The sequence below is a fragment of the Erythranthe guttata genome, chromosome 6 (genome assembly GCF_056151865.1).
Source record: "Erythranthe guttata isolate IM_541 chromosome 6, IM_541, whole genome shotgun sequence".
NCBI lineage: Eukaryota > Viridiplantae > Streptophyta > Magnoliopsida > Lamiales > Phrymaceae > Erythranthe > Erythranthe guttata.
The window spans coordinates 3,334,212-3,354,176 of NC_142538.1; the positions used below are offsets into that span (position 1 = coordinate 3,334,212).

The following is a 19,965-nucleotide window of genomic DNA, read 5'->3' on the forward strand; positions in this document are numbered from 1 at the left end:
TGGGAAAGCAAGACAAGAAGATGAAACCGCATCACAATAATCTATAATGACCTGTCAATCAAACAATACTACGTCGTACGCTGCAGCCCCACGTCACTATCACCAATCTGCTTCACGCTAAACCTATTTTCACAGCCCTCATCGGCTCATCTTTTTTTTTTTTTCTAGTTTTTTTATTATTTTATTTTGGGGAGAATTACACTTTTGGTCCGATTTCACTTTTGGTACCCCTTGTTTCAAAGTAAACAAACTTCACCTCCAAGTTTCAATTTTAAACATTTTTTGTCTCCGCCGTTACATGTCCCTTAGCAAGTGACGGAAAACACTTTTTTTGGCGAAAATTAAAAAAATTAATTTTTTTAGGGCTGAAAAATAATTAGAAATTTAAAATAGACTTCTTATAATTAAATTCTTAATAATATTAAGTATAATGAAATTTATTTAGTTAATTTTTTTTTATTATTAAAAAATAATCATAAGTGGTATAAATGGAAACTAATATTAAGCATAATGCACAATAATATATTTAGTTAATTTGTTTTTTATTATTAAAAATTAATTATAAGTACTATAATTATAATAATATTAAGCATAATTATAAATGACTTGTTTAGCTAATTTCATTTTTTTTTCATTATAAGTAGTATAATTAAAAATACTATTAAGTATAATTAAAAATAACTTGTTTAGTTAATTTATTTTTTTAGTATTAAAAAATTAATTATAAGTAGTACATTCTAATAATATTAAGTATAATTAAAAATAATTTGTTTAGTTAATTTATTTTTTTGTTATTAATTTTTTTTATCATAAGTAGTATAATTAAAAATAATATTAAGTATGATAAAATAATTTGTTTAGTTAATTTTTTTTATTATTAAAAAAATAATTATAAGTAGTATAATTATAATAATATTAAGTATATTTAAAAAATAATTTTTTTCGTATTTCTTTTTTTTTATTATTAAAAATTATAAGTAGTCTGTTTTAAATTTATAATTATTTTCAGACCAAAAAGATTTTAAAATTTCAATTAGTAATATTCTCAAAAATGAATTTATGTTGGTTAAAAATATTATTTGATACATCTTATCATTGAATCAAGAAACTTTATTATGCTCCGTAATAATAAAGTTTCTTGATTCAATGATAAGATGTATCAAATAATATTTTTAACCAACATAAATCAATTTCAATCAATTGATTATGTGCTACATTCAATCAATTTCACACATATAGGTTGCATTTAATAAAAGACAAAAACCAAGGACAAATCGGTGAATTCAATTTTGTATATATACATATTTATTTATTTGTATTTAAAAATAGCCAAAAAAGGGGACTGTGCACGCAGAAGAGCAGCGTTCACGAAATACTACATTTACAATTTAATTGCATGCAATATCAACATCAACACACCACTTTCGTGGACAATGTGCACTCCCCTATTATTACCCATCTTTATATCTTTTTTTCCTATTATCCAAATTAATCTTAATTATTGAACACATTATTTTATTTTTAATAATTTCATAAAATTAACCATTAATGCAATTTCATGTATACCTTTCAATCTTTAACTCCTAATCAATGTGCTGTTTTCATTCAATAAATGATACATCTACTATGTGTAAATGATAATCCATAATTTAAATATTAAAAGTTCCATCTACTCTTCAACAAAGCAAAAAAATATATATTATATTGATATAATAAAAATAATACCTAACCAAAGGCTATAAATATTTACATTAATATGAAACCCTCTTATTACACTTACACACAATGTATAATTATATTATATTACATGAGGGGAAGGGCTGTGGATTTTAACTTCACTTTCACACCACAAAATGACCAAAATAACCCCAAATCCACTTATTTATTCAAAAGCACCCTCCCCAACTCAATTTTTTTGCTTTTTCCTATACTTTAATTTTCTTTTCTTCTTCCTTCCACAAAAAACTACCAACTTCAACTTGAACTAACACTAGACCAAAGTACTGCACTAGGTAATTTAAAAAAAAAAAAAAAAAGACGAAAAACAAACACCACCCACCCGCCCTAAAACATCGTAATCCATGTGAAAAGACGATAATGCCCTCGAGTATAAACATACGAACTGAGTCAGTAAGTCCAGTCCCGTGGTAGCAAAAGATCACGTTCGATCAGTGAATTTAGTAAACGTTGCCTTTCTTGAAGAACTAGGGCTTGCCTTCGAACCATCGACTGATCTGCACCGCAGACAGATTGCAAACGTTAGCAGAGAGTTTAGCGTTTAATTAGCATAGCTAAACATGATTAGCATTTAATGATAAATCAATGAACATACTGTAATTAGGTACGAAGCCTCCAGCGATTCGAGGCTGAGGCTGTTGTACACGAGATTGCGCAAAAAGATTAGCAGACGGTCTACCGTGAAACCGGGGAGCTGAACAACCTGTGTGTGTACATAAAAAAAAATGTTGGAAAGTAAAAGTAGACTTACCAAGATTTTCGATATTAAAATCAAAGGCGCTTTAGGAATAAGAATAATGGAAATTCTTTGCAAATATTTCATGATAAGATCTATAAAGCAACTTAAGATATCCACTAATTAAATTTAAAAAAAAAAAACATTCAAAATGTGGATAAGAAGCATAAAAGCCAAATTGCCCAGATTTGCTTCATCTTTTTTCCAAAAAATAAAGAATAAATAAATAAAAAAGAAATGTAATATACTTCTTTTATTATTCAAATAAAAAATATAGCGCCAAGAAATGATGGAATCTTGGCTTCAAAATCTGGAAAGAGAAAAGGGTAGATGTTGAAATAAGGGCCCATTCACATGGAACTCAGATTTGTCACTATTCCCAGTTTGGTCTAAAGACAAAAATTAAAAATTAAAAAAAAGAAAGAATTATAATGGGACTAAATAATTAATTCTTGAATTAGCATTACTTCCATTATTCAAAGTGAACCAAATAAGGTAAACAAAATTATTCAAGTGGTGAAGAATAGTGCCAGAAAATTCAAACAAAAGCAGACAGCAGGGAAATAAAAGGCAATAATGAATAATCCAAGGCAACAATAATGTAAGAAATAAAACCATATAAATACAAACATTATTGCAAGAAAATGGGTGTGAAAATAAATATATGAGTAAATAAATACCTGTCGTCATGTGAGAATCTGACGAGCTGCTGTCATTATTATTATTATTATTCCCGTATCTCCGAGGTAAAAATACCCCTGTCCCAGCACTCCCCCTTCTCGCCGCCGCCCCACCACCACCACCTCCGCCGCCGCCGACGAAAGAAATAGCTCTTACACGGGTCGGGTTTTGCTGGATGGTCCATGCAGTTTGACCAGCTCCGGACAAAGTTCTCACTCCCCTGTTTTGATACACTCTTTGCTGACTGTACCACTCTCCACAGCACTCGTTCTGCTGCTGAAACTGGACCACAAATATATTTTTCAGATAATTAAAAAATTAATAATTAAATTAGAAAATAATTTTAAAAATATGGGTTTTACTTTACATTTCTGTGTGGGAAAACAGGGGGGCTGCAGGGATTTTCGGAGTCCGGGTAAAAGTGGGGGCGGTGCCTCGGCGGAACCCTAGTTTGGTGAAGGCCGCCTAACACATCACCGTGGTTCAGCTTGAGCTTCATAACCTGACCGGCGGCATGGTAGACCAGATCCCCGACGACGTCGTATTTTTTAGCGGCGAACTGCGTTTTTGGGGCCGGCGTGGAGGAGTTTGGGCTGACGTTGCTCGACCCACCGGCGCTTCGGGCGGTCCAGCTTCCCATGCGCGTCAGCGTTGACTGAGGTGAAGTTGACATCAGCCATAACTTCTGCACAAAGAAAAGCGGAACAAAAACAAATAGGTTAAGAAAATAGTAAATAAAATTAAAAAAAAAAAACACATTAAATGGAAGACCAAAATGGCGTACGTCTACCTCAGGAATTTGTTTTCGCTCGGATTCAAAATCGTAGGGGAACTCAGTGGGGAAGCGTAACTCGGACAGTGACTCAGTGTTGCAACTCTTGTTGAGATTCTCCTTACCCGGAAGAAAATCATCGTCGGTCAGAAACTCCGCCGGCAACCAGAAACCTTCACCTTCAACACTTTCAGCCATTTTCACGTGTTTGTGTGAGATAGAGAGAGAGAGAGAGAGAAGAAGAAGAAGAAGAATGTGGGAGTATGTGTTTTTGTAAAAAGAGGTTGCTGGTTGAGGAAGATATAATAATGGCGGATAGAGTACCTAGGAGGAAGAGTGGGACCCACCCACAAATAGCACAAATATTAAAATAATAAAAAAGAGGAGTGGAATATTGAAGACAAAGTGGGTTGCTTTTTATTAAGGTTTCATGGCCCATTTTTAGACATCAAATTTCAAAAATCAAAAATCAAAAATCAAATGTGGGATTTCGATTTGCTTTTTTGGATTTCGATTTCAAAACGGTGGGGCCTTCTTGCCCACGTGGCATCCTCTCTTGTCCACTTGGCATGCCCAACAATTTACAGTATTTATCCACTAAGATTCTCGCAAAGGACAAATAGAAATTTGGGCTCTACCAAATTAAATAGCCCAGCCCATTTAAAGTTGGTTAATTGTTGGACCATATTGTAACATTGGGCTATAAAATCTCAAAACACCGATGGGCTTTTAGAAAAAGCCCAATTAACCATTCAAATTTCAAACAACATTGTTTATTTTATTTTATTTTTTTTACTCTTTTAACCCTGAGGTATGGTCAAAATACGAAAACTTTCCTCCTGTTTGGGTAATTACAACCACCCCTTAAATATAAATCTTTTTACAAATCCACCCTTGCGATTTCAAATTTAGTGGAATATTCGAAATTATATGGAATATTGTCTCTTTTGTACCCGTTTAATCTCATTCGAACTCCACATTTTGAAGCCAGATAATCATAATATGTGTTTTTTAGGCTTGTATATATCATATTATAGTGCATCAGAAATTGTATTTTATACACAAAACGAGTACAAACTAGAGCACATTCCACGAAATTTAAATGATTATGTTGAATTTGACACCATAAGGGTGGAGGTGTAAAAAAAATATCACTGTTGATGGGTAGATGTAATTATCCAGACATGAGGGATTTTGTCGTAAATTGACCTTATCTCAAGGGGTGATTGTAATTTACCGTAATATTTATATATATGTGACCATGGTTCCGGAACTGCCAATTAACTTAAAACTCAAATGAATTTTTTTATTTAATTTATGTAATCTTTTTACTATATATATTGAAAGGGAGGTTTCTAAATTTATCTATATTACGTCATTTAATGTCAATTTTTTTTTTAAAAAAAGTGTGTATATGTATCTCTAAATTTCCATAATACTAGGGCACAATTTATAATTTTACATTTCCAAATTTGAAAAAAAAAATGACTTTTTTGGATACCAAAAAGTCTTCGAAGGCTTTTTTGGACTAAAAGTTCACTTTTGAACTTTAGAATCATAATCGACTTTCTTAGTTACCGTACATTTAATTCAAAATCCGAATTGGAATATGATGAATTCACTACTAGCCGTTCCACCCTCTTGGAATATTTCTTTCTTTGTTCCCAAATTCTTTTTTTTTTTTTTTCATTTTATTATTTACTTTTATATTTAGTGGGAACACAAGATTTAAATTAATCTAATTTTTTTTGGGTTTATCATCCTCCTCGAAAAAGATGGAATGTTTTTCCACTTCACTAATCCTACAATTAATGATAATTATCTTCGGGCGACATAATCAAGATTGACAAACTCAATACATGTAATTAATGATTTGTCCATAATATAATTATGTTAAAACTATTGGTCTACGTGCAAAAATCAAATAGAGTAGCCACCCTAATTTGTCTAAACTTTCTTGTCTGTATGGATATTCCAACAATGTAACTACAATAGTTGGTATTATTGCATTGTATTGCATGAGTCAATGGTTTTTATTTTTCAATATGTGTTGGAGAAAGTTTGATAATTTGTCTTTCTTTCACACATGCATAACAAATGATCTTCCATGCAATATAGTAATAGACTTATAGTACAATCGAAATTCATCAGCTAATGTCTGAATTTAAAAACTACTCCATCCATTCTTAAATAGGTGTCGTTTTTTCACATTGACATAAATTTTATGAATCTAATATGTGAAACATGTTGAGTAATAATTAATTTCCAATGTTCGTCCAAATGTCTTTCTGTTTTACTTAAATTGAACATATAGATAGTTTGAGTGGTTATAATTCAATTAAAATTCTTATTTAGGGTTCCATACATGAAAAGTATACTTATTTTCTTTCTTCTTTTTTCATACTCTCTTTTATTGTATGTTCTTGAAAATTGAAATAATATATATGGGAATTAAATATCATACTCATGCAAAGTATGTTGTTGCAAACATAAATAAATGTCTAAAATTAAATTTTATAGATATAAATGCCTAGTATGCATGCATGCCATCCCCATTACTATATTAGAGCCGATAACCAAAGAAAGTCTACATTTGTGACGCTCCCTCATGCATGCCCAAATTGCTACTTCAATTAATTATATCTCCTTCAACTAACTAGTTGCCCTTCAATTTAATTTTTTCTAACCAACTACAAAATCCAATTAAATAAATTAAATTGTAATTATATCGTTCAACCTAACCCCATAATTGGCTACAGTGCCACATTAATTGTTCTTTTCTATTTCTAGCTACAATTTACCACCATAATCAAATGCAAATATCTAATGTCTTTGGAAATAACAATTTGACAATTCAATATTATTTTTTACTAGCATTATTATTTTTTGATATTTTTTTTAATTACAGATCAAAACATGTTTTTTTTTTGTGTGTGTGTGTGTGTGTGTTTTTTCTTAATTTATAATTTTGAATAAACATATGTGAAGTGCTATATTATTATATGGAAATAAATAAATAAATAAAATGGTGATGCGGAAAGGGTAAGATGGTAATTACAAACATTGTCTGATCCGTCAGCCCAACGCCTACGGCTACGCATCGTTTTCAAATATAATAATAATATATTATAATTTGAATGGCACTTGTCAAAGTAGACGTTGTTCGCCTTTTGCCCCTTTGGCAGTTACCTTCAAACTTTGAAAATCAAATCTGCACAACCAACAACACACACTACACACTGTTACAGTGTAAAAAGATTGGATAAATTTTGGGAAAAAAAAAATATTCCATGTGCCCAGAAAATCATCCATGTCAAATCACCATTCAAACCCTTTAAACCATGTATTCATCTCCTTCTTCTTTAAAACCTTTGGCAGCAGTGAAAATTGATGTTTTAATGGCGTTTGATGAATGAACCCATTTCTTAAATAGGAACAATTTCCAGCTAAAACCCAACCCTATTTTTGAATAAAAGCAGTCTCCTTTTTATGTACCTTTTGTTTTTGTAGTTTGAAAATGGAAGGTGTGGCTGAGATGAGCAAGAAGAAAGATGGGTCCGAGTTGGTTAGTGATGACTCGGTGACCGAGTCAAGAGAGAGCAGCCGCAGCACTAGTTGTGAGAGTAGATCGAATTCTTCTGATAACTCTTCTTCAGCTCAATTGGGTTGGCCTATAAGGAAAGCCGCCAACTGTTTGCAAAATGGTCTGAATGAAGAAAAAAGGAAGCCCGCATTGAATGTTGAAATTGGTGGTGGTGATGATTCTAGATTGAAGAATCAGGGCTCAAAAGTTTCAGGTAATTGATTATGGGTTTAGCTTACCTTAGCACAATAAGAAAGAAAGAAGAAAAAAAAAGCAGAGAAAAAAGTTAAAGGAAATTTAATTAAAACAAGAAATAGAATTACCCAATTTAATTATTCATGTGCTTTTGTGTAATCAGTCACCGTAGATTACATTTTCGGCATCGGTTCTATTGAAAAACAATTGAATTTGAAAGTATTACACAATTGATTTGTGTCATGTTCTACTCAACTGAGTTAACTCTGGTGTTTGAATTGAGCAGAAATGGAGATGATGAAAGGGCGATTCGCGAAACTATTACTCGGCGAAGACATGTCTGGAAGCGGTAAAGGGGTCTGCCCTGCATTAGCAATTTCGAACGCCATCACAAATCTGTGTGGTAAGAGATTTCTTCCTCTCGTTAGATTTAAATTTCTGGTGTCGAGTATTCAAGAATAGCTTTATTGACTCAACAAGAGACCCGATCGTTTACGTGTAGCTACTGTGTTTGGCCAATTGTGGAGATTGGAACCGTTAGCAGCCGAAAAGAAAACAATGTGGCAAAGAGAAATGGGATGGCTTCTTTGTGTGAGCGATTATATCGTTGAATTCACACCGTCTTGGCAAACAGTTCCCGATGGTAGTAAGCTCGAGGTAAAATTATCATCCGTCTGTTAGTTTATGCGCAATTTTCTCGTATGAATTATATCTTATTTGACCTCTTTCTCTTAAGGTGATGACATCTCGACCGAGATCGGATTTAATTATCAATCTCCCAGCTTTGCGTAAACTCGACAACATGTTACTAGTAAGACATACAAAAAACAAATTTTATTTCAATAGATGTATGGAAATATCAATCTTATATAACTAAATTTCTATAATTTCAGGAAATCCTGGATGGGTTTACAAATACAGAGTTTTGGTATATCGAACAAGGTGTAACACCGCCAGAAACCGATGGATCAGTCTCTTACCGGAAAGCTATTCAACGCCAAGCTGATAAGTGGTGGCTGCCTGTGCCGCGTGTACCCTCTGGCGGTCTTCCGGAAGATTCAAGAAAGCAATTAACTCACACGCGCGAATGTGCAAGTCAAATACTTAAAGCCGCCATGGCTATCAACAGCACTTCTTTGTCCGAGATGGACGTTCCAGATTCTTACACTGAAACTCTCCCCAAGGTTCGACTATCCCTTATTTATTAATTCTTTTGACAAAAAAAAAACAACAATTCAATATCTTTAATACATAAAAACATGTGTTTTTCTGCAGAATGGGAGATCATGCTTAGGGGATGTAATATACCGTTACATCACGTCGGAACATTTTTCATCCGACTGCTTGCTCGATTGCCTTGATCTGTCTTCAGAGCATGTTGCTCTGGAGATAGCAAATCGGGTGGAGGCCGCGATATACGTTTGGCGTAGAAAACACCCCAAACAACCGGTTCATCCTAACCGTTCGTCTGCCAAGTCATCATGGGAGATTGTTAAGGATCTCATGATAGATGGAGACAAGAGAGATTTACTCGCAGAAAGAGCCGAAACCCTCTTGCATTGCTTGAAGCAGCGGTTTCCGAGCCTTACACAAACCACATTAGACGCAACCAAAATACAATTCAACAAGGTTTGTTGACAGACCATACACCTAACAAAGTCTTAGCTTAAATAAGTCTTTTCTTTTTTTCTTTTTTAAATAATAGTAATTTATTGTAGGATGTGGGAAAATCCATTTTAGAGAGCTACTCGAGGGTATTGGAGAGCTTGGCGTTTAGTATTGTGGCGCGTATCGAAGATCTTCTTTATGTGGATGATATAACGAAGAACTCTTCTGACAAACTACCTACAGTGAGTTTGATCACTCACAGAAAGATGGGGGTCCCGTTTCAGGTGCCTGCCTCAGGCACACCGAAACGAGTGTTGTACTCCACCACACCGAATTATTCCCCTGCAGCTCCGTTGATAAGCCCCGCTAGAGGGGAGAGGACTCCGTTTCTTCATGGTGGTGGTGGTGGGGCCAATTGCAATAAGCCCCCACGTAGGGGAATGGGTGTGAAAAGGGTGCTGACGAATTATCTAGGTGGCGAAACGAAGATGAAGAATTGTGGCGGGAATATTCTTGAAAGTTTGGGTTCGATTTCTAATCGAATTAGTGATGGGGCGGTGTCACGTTTGAGTGTTGAAACGAAGGAGGAGTTCGCCATCCATAGTGTGACTAGGCCGCAGCAAATGGACCGATGAAAATACTTGGCCGGATAAATTCATGCTTGGCGCTTCTAACATAATTTGTTTTCTTTGATCGAACGGTGTGTCCCAATGATTTGTATGTTCGTCCTTGATTATTTTGTTCAGAAATGGTTAATTTTTATTTGATTATTGATCCTTTTGTAGTTGGTTTGAAATTGAATTATGTGTGCAAATGCGAGATTAATAAATGGGCTTATACACATCAACAAGGGAAAATTCTGATAAATTCACATTGTCATTGTTTGGTTAAGCAAAATGAGAAATATATTATTCATCACATTGCAAAATGAAAAAAAGAAACACTATTAAGGGGGCATTCCGAGAATTGAACTCGGGACCTCTCGCACCCTAAGCGAGAATCATACCACTAGACCAAATGCCCATGTTGTTGCCTGATAACATTTAAAATAATTTATCCAAAAATGTGAAAATCAATGAATGCATTAAATCGACTGGCCGAAAATGTTTTTGACAAGATTATCACAATATAATTTCATATCATTTTACTATCACATTAATGCTATTTATTTCCCAAATACATTTGCTTCTCACAATCATATTGTTCAACTTCCAAAATATGTTTGTGTGTCAATATAATGTACAAGATTACAACAATAAAAAAGAAAAAAAAAAGGTCTATATACATGAGACAAAGTATCATTCATTTTGCAAAAAATAGAAGCAAAAATGTCAAAATTTTCCTGTGACAGTGGTGGATGCGCAAGTCGTGAGTGTTGTGGTGCAGGCACGTTCAATACTGAATGGCCTAATTTAGTTGGTATGGCTGCCGAACAAGCTAAGTCCATTATCCTCAGAGACAATCCCTTAGTGAACGACGTTCGTTTTATCCCCGAAGGCAGCGCAGTCATTCATGATTTTTGCTGCAATCGCGTTTGGCTTTTTTTCGATGAAAACAAACGTGTTGTTCACGTGCCTAAGGTTGGATAGAATAATAAGACAATGTGATCAAAGAATAAATCAATAAATAAAAAAACTCGATTGTTCGATGAATAAAACAATCTCGTATCTTGGCTGTTTTTTTTTTTTTTTCATTTGTGCTCAATTTTATTACTGCAGTAGAATCTCGATAAATTAACATCCTTGCTTAAATTATAGTTTCTTCTGTCCCGATTCGATAAAAATCTACTAAATTATTATTTCGATAATTTAATAATTCGCTACAATAATAAAATTTTGCTCGTCCCAACTCTAATAATTTAGTAAGTGGAACAAAATTTTGATTTGGATTGTCATTATTGTAACTGGAAATAATACGGGCTTAAAAATATGAATCTAAAGCCCGAACCCGCCCGCATTACTATTTCAAACATATGGGCCTAGAAAATGAATCTAAAGCCCAAACCCGTCCGCATTCCAATTTGAAACTTGGCATCTCACTTTCTAAAAGTAAAGGCCAACCACAGTCAACATCACATCTCCCACTTTACCTTTTTAACCTCGCCGTATATTTCACGTTCACCGGTGCACCCCCAAACCCCAGCCCCAATCCAGTAAATAAAAACCGCAAAAAAGGTAACCTAATTCAATTCACCGGCCAATCCCCGCCGTCGCCGGAAATGTCGGCCACCAGCATCCACATCACGGCGCTGGACGGAATCGTCAACGTCAACTCACTCTTCACACTCGCCGTCTTCATCGGGCTCGCCTGGAACCCGACCGACCCGAACAACAGCCTCGTCGACCCGATCCAACATCCCGGATGCACGCCGGGCCCGAAAGTCGCCGAGAATCTCATCACCTTCCACGTCTACTCATTCAGCTGCTTCCTCTTCTCCAGCCTCGTCGCGCTTGGACTGAAACAGGTCACCAGGCTGGTCCGCGGTGGGGCCCACCACCACCACCACCACCACGAAGATCGGGTTCTGTGGCCGGCGTTCGACCTGGCCCACATAAACCGAACCGCACTACGGGTCGGGTACGTGGTGTCGGCTGCGGGTTCGGTTTGCGGGTCGGTGTTCTTAATGCTGGCCTTGGTTAATGTGGTGCAGATCAAGCTGGGGATGCTGGGGTGCGCCGGCGGGAGTAGACACGGCTACGGCGCGGTGGTGCCGCTGTTCATTCTGGTTCCTTCCGGCCTTCTAATTTATGTCTGTACTGTTTTCTATGCTTTTACTCGTTGAGATCAGATTTAATTATTTAAGTACTATGTTTGTTCATGCCTGAGAAAATCAAATTGATTTATATTTAGTGTTCAATGCTGCCTGAATAAGTATATTGTGAATTGCAATTGGGAGTATTTAACTAATACAAAATTATTATATATTACAGTGATCTAGCTAGCATATCTGTTATAGGTTAATAAAATAAAATTATCATTAGATTGATAAGTTAGGACATGAATTGGTGGTGCTCACCCCACTTAGAGTTCTCGATAATGCATTTCGAGTCATCCACAATCCAGCACCGAAAAATAAACCACTATAAAAAAACACCCCCACTGCATTGATATGATGCATCGAACAAAGAAAAAATATATCGGAGATATGGAAGCGTCACGAGTAAGGTGTTATTCTTGCGTAGTTGTTGTCTTTGTTCTTGTAGGTATCTTTACCTCAAACGGAGCAAATGCAGCCGGGGAATGCCCGAAATCGACCCCCGACATGGAAGCCATGAAGCTGATTCCGTGCGCGTCGGCGGTGCAGGACTCTAGTGCCGCCGTTTCGGGCGGGTGTTGTGCTCAGGTGAAGAAGATCGGACAGAATCCGAGATGCTTGTGCGCAGTTTTGCTGTCTAATATGGCGAAGGCAGCCGGAGTCAAACCCGAAATCGCCATCACGATTCCCAAACGTTGTAACCTTAGCGACAGGCCCATCGGCTACAAGTGTGGAGGTGAATTCACCGTTCTTTTTTTAAATCCATTAAAACTACTTCTCTTTCATTTTTTTCGAGTAATTGTTTCTAATTAAATATTTCTTTTTTACTCTGTTGCAGCTTATACATTGCCATGAAAAAGGTTGGAGGGCAGAAATTTGATGGTGGTGTTGTTTTAGTGTAATTGTGTGTGTGTGTGTGTGTGTGTGTGTGTGTGTGTTTGGTTTAAAGTAGTAGCATATATATCTGTGTGTGCTACAGATGATGTGTATCCAAATTCCAAGGCCATTTTGGGGTTTGTTCTGCTATAAATAAATTGTGTTGGACTTTTCTTTGCATTAGTAATTCTCTGTTTTACAACTAAAATAAATGTACTGTGTTTGAACAATCAATCATATTTACTAAAGAGGCAATGAAGGATAAATTCTACAACTCCAAATGATTGATTGGTGTGAGTTGACGTAGTAACTAAACAAACTAAGAAAAACAATAGTTGCGATTAATTAGGTCAAAATAGTTTTAGTATATATTAAGCAACAGCAAAAGTACTAAAATTGTTTGTAATTAAGCCTAATTTTAATGTGTTTTTAAGAACAAATTTGTATAGATTGATTGGGTTGGATTTAAAGTTTGTAGTTTGTACTAATAAAATACTGTCATTAACTTACTTTGATTTTATAATTTTCGGATCAATTATGATCTAATAAAATTTAAATTTAAAGCTTAAAACATACAAAAATAAGTTATGTGTTTGGGCTGCTAAATATCAAGGCCCAATTGGAAGTGTTAAATGTAAAATGTGCTTAAATATCAAGGCCCAATTGGGAAATCTTTTAAATGTGAAACACGCGCTAGACAGGAATCGAACTCCTGACATCACGGGAAATAAGAATACTATTTTCCCAGCTGAGCTCAAAATGGATGGAGCGTGTAATTTTATAGTTTCGGTATTCTAACCTAGAAAGAGAAAAGTCGGGAGTAGGCCGCTTTTGTTGGGTCCAAAACATGTGATTGGTGGACTTGAGTTGGAGAGGTAAATGGGCTGATTGGTAAGCCTATTAGACTTGAGCAAAATAGCCCGAATCAAGTAGCTACATGAGATGACTATGAAATTAAACTCGAAATGGAATTATACTTAAATCCAAATAAATTAAATTCAAATTGAAAAAAAATACGATGACCAAATTTGGAATAGAAAACCCACTTATATAATATTTATAGCAATAAACTTCCTCTTGGTCATAAGATCATACACACATCTTCAAATCATAAACTTACCTTATACATATAAACAAAAGATAAATGTATATTTATTTGGGTCTTTCTATGATGAGATCCCAGTCACATGGCTTATATAAGATACTCCCTTCAAACGGTGACACGTGTCCCAGCAACACAGCTTATTTTTTCATCATTTATGTATTATCGCAAATACCCTTTGTGCAATTATTATTTTACAAAAATCGGCAATTATAAATTATTAATGAAATGTCAATTTTACCCTCTCTGTTTTAATGCAATTTTAAATCTATATTTATTGCTAAATTAAAATTTATAAAGTCAATTATATCATTACTAGTTCTTCACCCGTGCGTTGCACGGATGTCAGTTTTAAAATGAGAAAAATAATAATATGTAAACGACTATCTCTTTATAACAATAGCAATTCAAGTAAACAAAATGGAAGAAAATAAAAAAAAAAACCATAAACTTTATCTCTTATTTCAGAATTTTAACATATGAGATTAAATTAAATATTCTAAAGAAGAAAACGTGAAGCGCGCAAACACGATATGAAGATTAAGTGAAATCATTTAAAATATATGGTATAACTCTAGTTCGAGGAATGCAACCTACTACACAATGTCAATATTTTGCAAAATAACTAAATTAACAACAAACATGGTAGGAGAGAAGTAACAAAATAGATATTCAAATAACCTGTAAGTTTATAACTAATGACGTTTAATTAGTGATGCAAATTGCTCAAACAACAATACAACTTATAAATATTGCAAAAGAGATAAGATGTATACGTCCTTATTGATACCAATGCTGATATTAATACCGATACCAATATGGATACCAATACTGATACCAATATTGATATTAATATTGATACTAATACTTATACTAATTAATATCAATACTAATACTGATACTAATCAATATCGATACACATACTAATACTAATACTAATACTAATAATAATACTAATACCAATACCAATACTGATACCAATACCAATACTAATACTAATACTAATATTAATACTAATACTAATACTAATATTAATCCTAATACTATTGCTATAACACTAATACTAATACTAATACTAATACTAATACTAATACTTATACTAATACTAATACTAATACTAATACTAATACTAATACTAATACTAATACTAATACTAATACTAATATTAACACTAATACTAATACTAATACGAATATCAATACTAATGCGAATATTAATACTAATACTAATACTAATACTAATATTAATACTGATACTAATATTAATACTAATACTAATACTAATACAAATACTAATACCAATACCAATACCAATACCAATACCAATACTAATACTAATACTAATACTAATACTAATACTAATACTAATACTAATACTAATACTAATACTAATACTAATACTAATACTAATACTAATACTAATACTAATACTAATACTAATACTAATACTAATACTAATACTAATACTAATATCGATAGTAATATCGATACTAATACTCATACTAATACAAATATTAATACTAATACTGATACTAATAATAGTTATATTGATACTAATACTAATACTGTTACTAATACTAATACTAATACTAATACTAATACTAATACTAATACTAATACTGATACTAATACTAATACTAATACTAATACTAATACTAATACTAATACTAATACTAATACTAATACTGATACTGATACTCATACTAATACTAATACTGATACTAATACTAATACTAATACTAATACTAATACTAATACTAATACTAATACTAATACTAATACTAATACTAATATTAATACTAATACTAATACTAATACTAATACTAATACTAATACTAATACTAATACTAATACTAATACTAATACTTATACTAATACTAATACTAATACTTACTGATATTGGTTCAAATACTGATATTGATAGTGATACTGATACTGACATTGATACTGATATTGATACTGATACTGATACTGATACTGATGTTGATAGTCATATTGATACTCATAGTAATATTAATATTAATACGAATATTATTACTAATTATGATACTCATACTAATACTGATACTAATATTGTTACTCATACTGATATTGATGCCGATAAAAATAGTAATACTAATACTAATATTATACTAATAATACTGATACTAATACTAATATTGATACTGATACTGATATTGATATTGATACTAAAATTGATACTAATATTGATTCTCATACTGATATTGATACTGAAACTGATATCGATACTGATACATATACTGGTACTGATACTGGTACTGATATTGATACTAATACTGATACGGATACTTATCCTGATATTAATACTAATATTAGTAATAATACTTACTATTACTAATACTAATATAAATGCTAAAACTAATTTTATTGCTAATGATCTAATGCTAATGATACATATACATATATTGATACTGATATCGATACCGATACCGATACCGATACCGATACTGATACAGATACTGATACTGATACTGATACTGATATTGATATTGATACTGATACTGATACCGATACTAATAATGATACTGATACTGGTACTGATAGATATTGTGGTACTGATACTGATACTTATACTTATACTGATACCAATAATAATATTGATACAGATACTTATGTTACTACTAATATTTGTACTAATACTAATACTAATACTAATACTAATACTAATACTAATACTAATACTAATACTAATACTAATACTAATACTAATACTAATACCAATACTAATACTATTACTAATACTAATATTACAACTAATACTATTATTAATACTATTACTAATACTAATATGTTAATATTGTTAATGTTAATGCTAATAGTAATTTTGATGCTAATGTAATCTAGATATGCTAATTATTATGCTAATGCTAATTATGATTGTAATTCTAATATTATCCAAATCATTATCGTATTCCTAATTCTATTCATAACACTGATCATAGTTCTAATCCTAATCCTAATCATAATCCTATTCCTAACACTAATCATAAGCCTAATAATTTTAATACTAATAATACTAATGTTAATGCTAATGCTAGTGTTAATTCTAATTCTAATCTTAATTATAATTCTAATCGCAAACTTAATGCTAATCATAATCCTAATACTAATACATGTCACTAATTATCGTACTAAGCATAATCATAATCTTAATTATAATTCTAATCCTAATATTATATTAATCATAATTACAATTTGAATCCTATTTCTAGTATTAATACTAATACTAATTCAAAGAATTATAATTATAATTATAATTATAATTATAATTATAATTATAATTATAATTATAATCAAAAATTCTAATTTTGCAACAATTGTTTTTGCAATGATCTATTATTTAGTATAAAAAAAAATAATTTTATTCAATCTCGAACATTTATATCAAATTTCTTATGTGTGGTAGTTGAACCATAAAAAAACACATATTAAATATATTAGAAATTAATATTTAATTATATTATCAAATTGACATTAAAATTATATAAAATATTATAAGGGTATAAGCAAACATTAAGACGTAAAAGAACAATAATCATTGTTAATAAGATAAATTATGAAAATACTCCTGAACTTAGACTAAATTACAGAAAACACCCCCACTTATCGGTGATTACTAAAATTCCCCTTATGTTTGTCTATGTCTTACACAACCCCCTTATGGTGTGATTTTTGTACGGAATCTTTTTTATTCTATATAATATCCCAAAAAATATGGAGTCTACCCTTGCAGACGGGACATTTCTTTTATCATATTTTTTAAACTTAAAAATTACCCTCAGGGGTGGTCATGGTAATAATAAAAAATTGTGAAAGTGTTATTTAAGAAGAATAAATATTTCGTGTAAAGTTCACCTGAGGGTAATTTTTGTATTTAAAAAGTACCATAAAGAAATGTCGTGTGTGCAGGGTATAATAAGCATTATTGGAATATTTCACGTAATAAAAAAATTCCTTCAAAAATCATACCATAAGCGGTTGATGTAAGAGGGAAACAAACATTAGGTAAATTATTAATATAAACTATATACGGCAAGAGCACTTCGAGTGAGATTATTAAATGAGCTATCAAAACATTTAACCACCATTTTTATTCTCCAAAATAGTAATTTTTAATTCCATTAGATTTATGAAATGAGGTATTTTGATATTTCATCTTTCAAATGTAAAAATACATTATGCAATCATGGTGAATAAAATATCAAACATGAGTTATGAATTCAACCACCTCAGTGTCCATTTAGAAAATAACATGTGGCAATTAGATATATTTAATTAACAACGATTTAATACCTATGGTTGGAGCAAATACATTTATATAAATATCAAAATAAAATATTAAATAGCACATAAATATTTGCAAACTCATTTTGATACTTTTGGGTTAGTGTTGATCTAGATATTTCCATAATTATATTTATTAGAGTCATAATGAAATCCTTATTAGTGGAATACAATATATAGTATATACGATCATTATACATTTTAAACAATACAATTGATATTATTAATGTTAGCCATTAAATAAAAATGAATTTAATACCAAAGATTTAAAATTATTATATTTTGAAATATATAAAATCAATTCATTTTTTTATCAATTGATTAAACTTAGCTTAGGTCATTCAATTTATTAGTATAATCATGATAAAATTCGTATTTTAATTAGTATATAATTTAAAAAGTTAAATCAATCGTAAAATTTATTGTCACTGGATTCTTCAGTGAAGAAAAAAATAATTATTTAAATAATAACATGAAATTCATGTAGTATAATTTTCAATATGATAAATAAGTGGGAGTATATTACTCTACACATGGCATAACAAATGGTGTCAATTTTCGCAAGATAGTAAATTCAAAAACATATCTATCTTTTTTTATAGATAATATTAATATATAATAGTAAATTAGTAAAAAAAAATACATATTCTCTAGTCATGTTCATGTAAAATGTATAATATCAAATAATTTATTCTACAATATTTGTTTTAATATAAATCCAAGTTTATGAATTAAAATTAAAAAAATTCGTAACACCACCAATCATCCAATTATAATAAGAGAAGATTTTAAATCGAATTTAACTAAATTAAAATTAAATTATTTATAAAATTAAATTCAAAAATAAATTTATTTATAGGGTTTTCAAAAAAGTTGATATATTTAGAGCATTTTATATATGGTAGGATATAAATATATTAATAAAATAATTAAACATATTTAACTATATTTAATTTTGGAAAATGATGACATGTTTTTTGATGATTTATTTCGACCAACCAATTCGCCACTTGGGATGAAATTGAAGACGTCATCAATTGAAATTGCCAAATGTCAATCAATTAGCTATGCAATTCAACTTTTATATATTATATAGATTCATAAAAGAATGCATTAGGGTGAATTCAAACTTATGACCATCTTAAATTATACAAGAATACTTACCATTGAGACACAACTAGGGGTGGTAAACGAGCCGAGCCGACTCGTGAGCTCGACCAGCCGGCTCGTAAAAATCTCGAACTCGGACTCGAGTTTTTCGAGCTCGAGCTTTCTGACGAGCTGAGCTCGAGCCGGTTTTTAGTTGTTCATTAGCTCGCGAGCCTTATTTATTATTATTTTTTTATTTTTTTTTATTTTTTATATGTTATTTTTATTTAAATAATGTATAATAATATAAAACATTATAGAAATAAATAAAAATATTAAAAATATATAAATTCAATTTAGTTTTTATTTTGTATTTTTTAAAAATAATTTTTAATAATAATAAAATAAAAATTAAAAAAATATTAAAAAAAAAAAGCAAAATGAGCTTGGGCTTGAGCTTGACAAAATGACACGAGCTCGAACTCGACAAAATAGGAACGAGCCGAGCTCGTTCACACCCCTAGACA

The 19,965-nt window shown here is 31.6% G+C and overlaps 4 protein-coding genes and 1 non-coding gene across 5 annotated transcripts; 3 read left to right on the forward strand and 2 right to left on the reverse strand.

Annotated features, from left to right (window-relative positions):
* Nucleotides 1-1,726: 1,726 nt before the first annotated feature.
* On the reverse strand, nt 1,727-4,314 carry LOC105977560 (uncharacterized). Its single transcript, XM_013002879.2, has 5 exons — nt 3,945-4,314; nt 3,522-3,839; nt 3,154-3,436; nt 2,333-2,440; nt 1,727-2,234 (listed from the first exon to the last, which is right to left on the reverse strand). The coding sequence occupies exons 1-5, from the start codon at nt 4,122-4,124 to the stop codon at nt 2,128-2,130; spliced, it is 996 nt and encodes a 331-aa protein (XP_012858333.2). The 5' UTR covers nt 4,125-4,314; the 3' UTR covers nt 1,727-2,127.
* A 2,735-nt stretch (nt 4,315-7,049) lies between these two features.
* On the forward strand, nt 7,050-10,108 carry ROPGEF5 (ROP guanine nucleotide exchange factor 5). The gene is made up of 7 exons (XM_013002876.2): nt 7,050-7,723; nt 7,991-8,107; nt 8,207-8,361; nt 8,441-8,515; nt 8,598-8,888; nt 8,980-9,333; nt 9,423-10,108. The coding sequence occupies exons 1-7, from the start codon at nt 7,444-7,446 to the stop codon at nt 9,945-9,947; spliced, it is 1,797 nt and encodes a 598-aa protein (XP_012858330.2). The 5' UTR covers nt 7,050-7,443; the 3' UTR covers nt 9,948-10,108.
* Nucleotides 10,109-10,263: 155 nt separating this feature from the next.
* On the reverse strand, nt 10,264-10,335 carry TRNAP-AGG (transfer RNA proline (anticodon AGG)). The gene has a single exon. It is a non-coding gene; the product is annotated as a tRNA-Pro (tRNA).
* A 732-nt stretch (nt 10,336-11,067) lies between these two features.
* MEE60 (maternal effect embryo arrest 60) lies at nt 11,068-12,169 on the forward strand. The gene has a single exon (XM_013002877.2). The coding sequence runs from the start codon at nt 11,285-11,287 to the stop codon at nt 12,092-12,094; it is 810 nt and encodes a 269-aa protein (XP_012858331.2). The 5' UTR covers nt 11,068-11,284; the 3' UTR covers nt 12,095-12,169.
* A 115-nt stretch (nt 12,170-12,284) lies between these two features.
* On the forward strand, nt 12,285-13,130 carry LOC105977559 (uncharacterized). Its single transcript, XM_013002878.2, has 2 exons — nt 12,285-12,803; nt 12,906-13,130. Exons 1-2 carry the CDS (start codon nt 12,422-12,424, stop codon nt 12,920-12,922), a joined length of 399 nt encoding a protein of 132 aa, XP_012858332.1. The 5' UTR covers nt 12,285-12,421; the 3' UTR covers nt 12,923-13,130.
* The last annotated feature ends 6,835 nt before the right edge of the window (nt 13,131-19,965 follow it).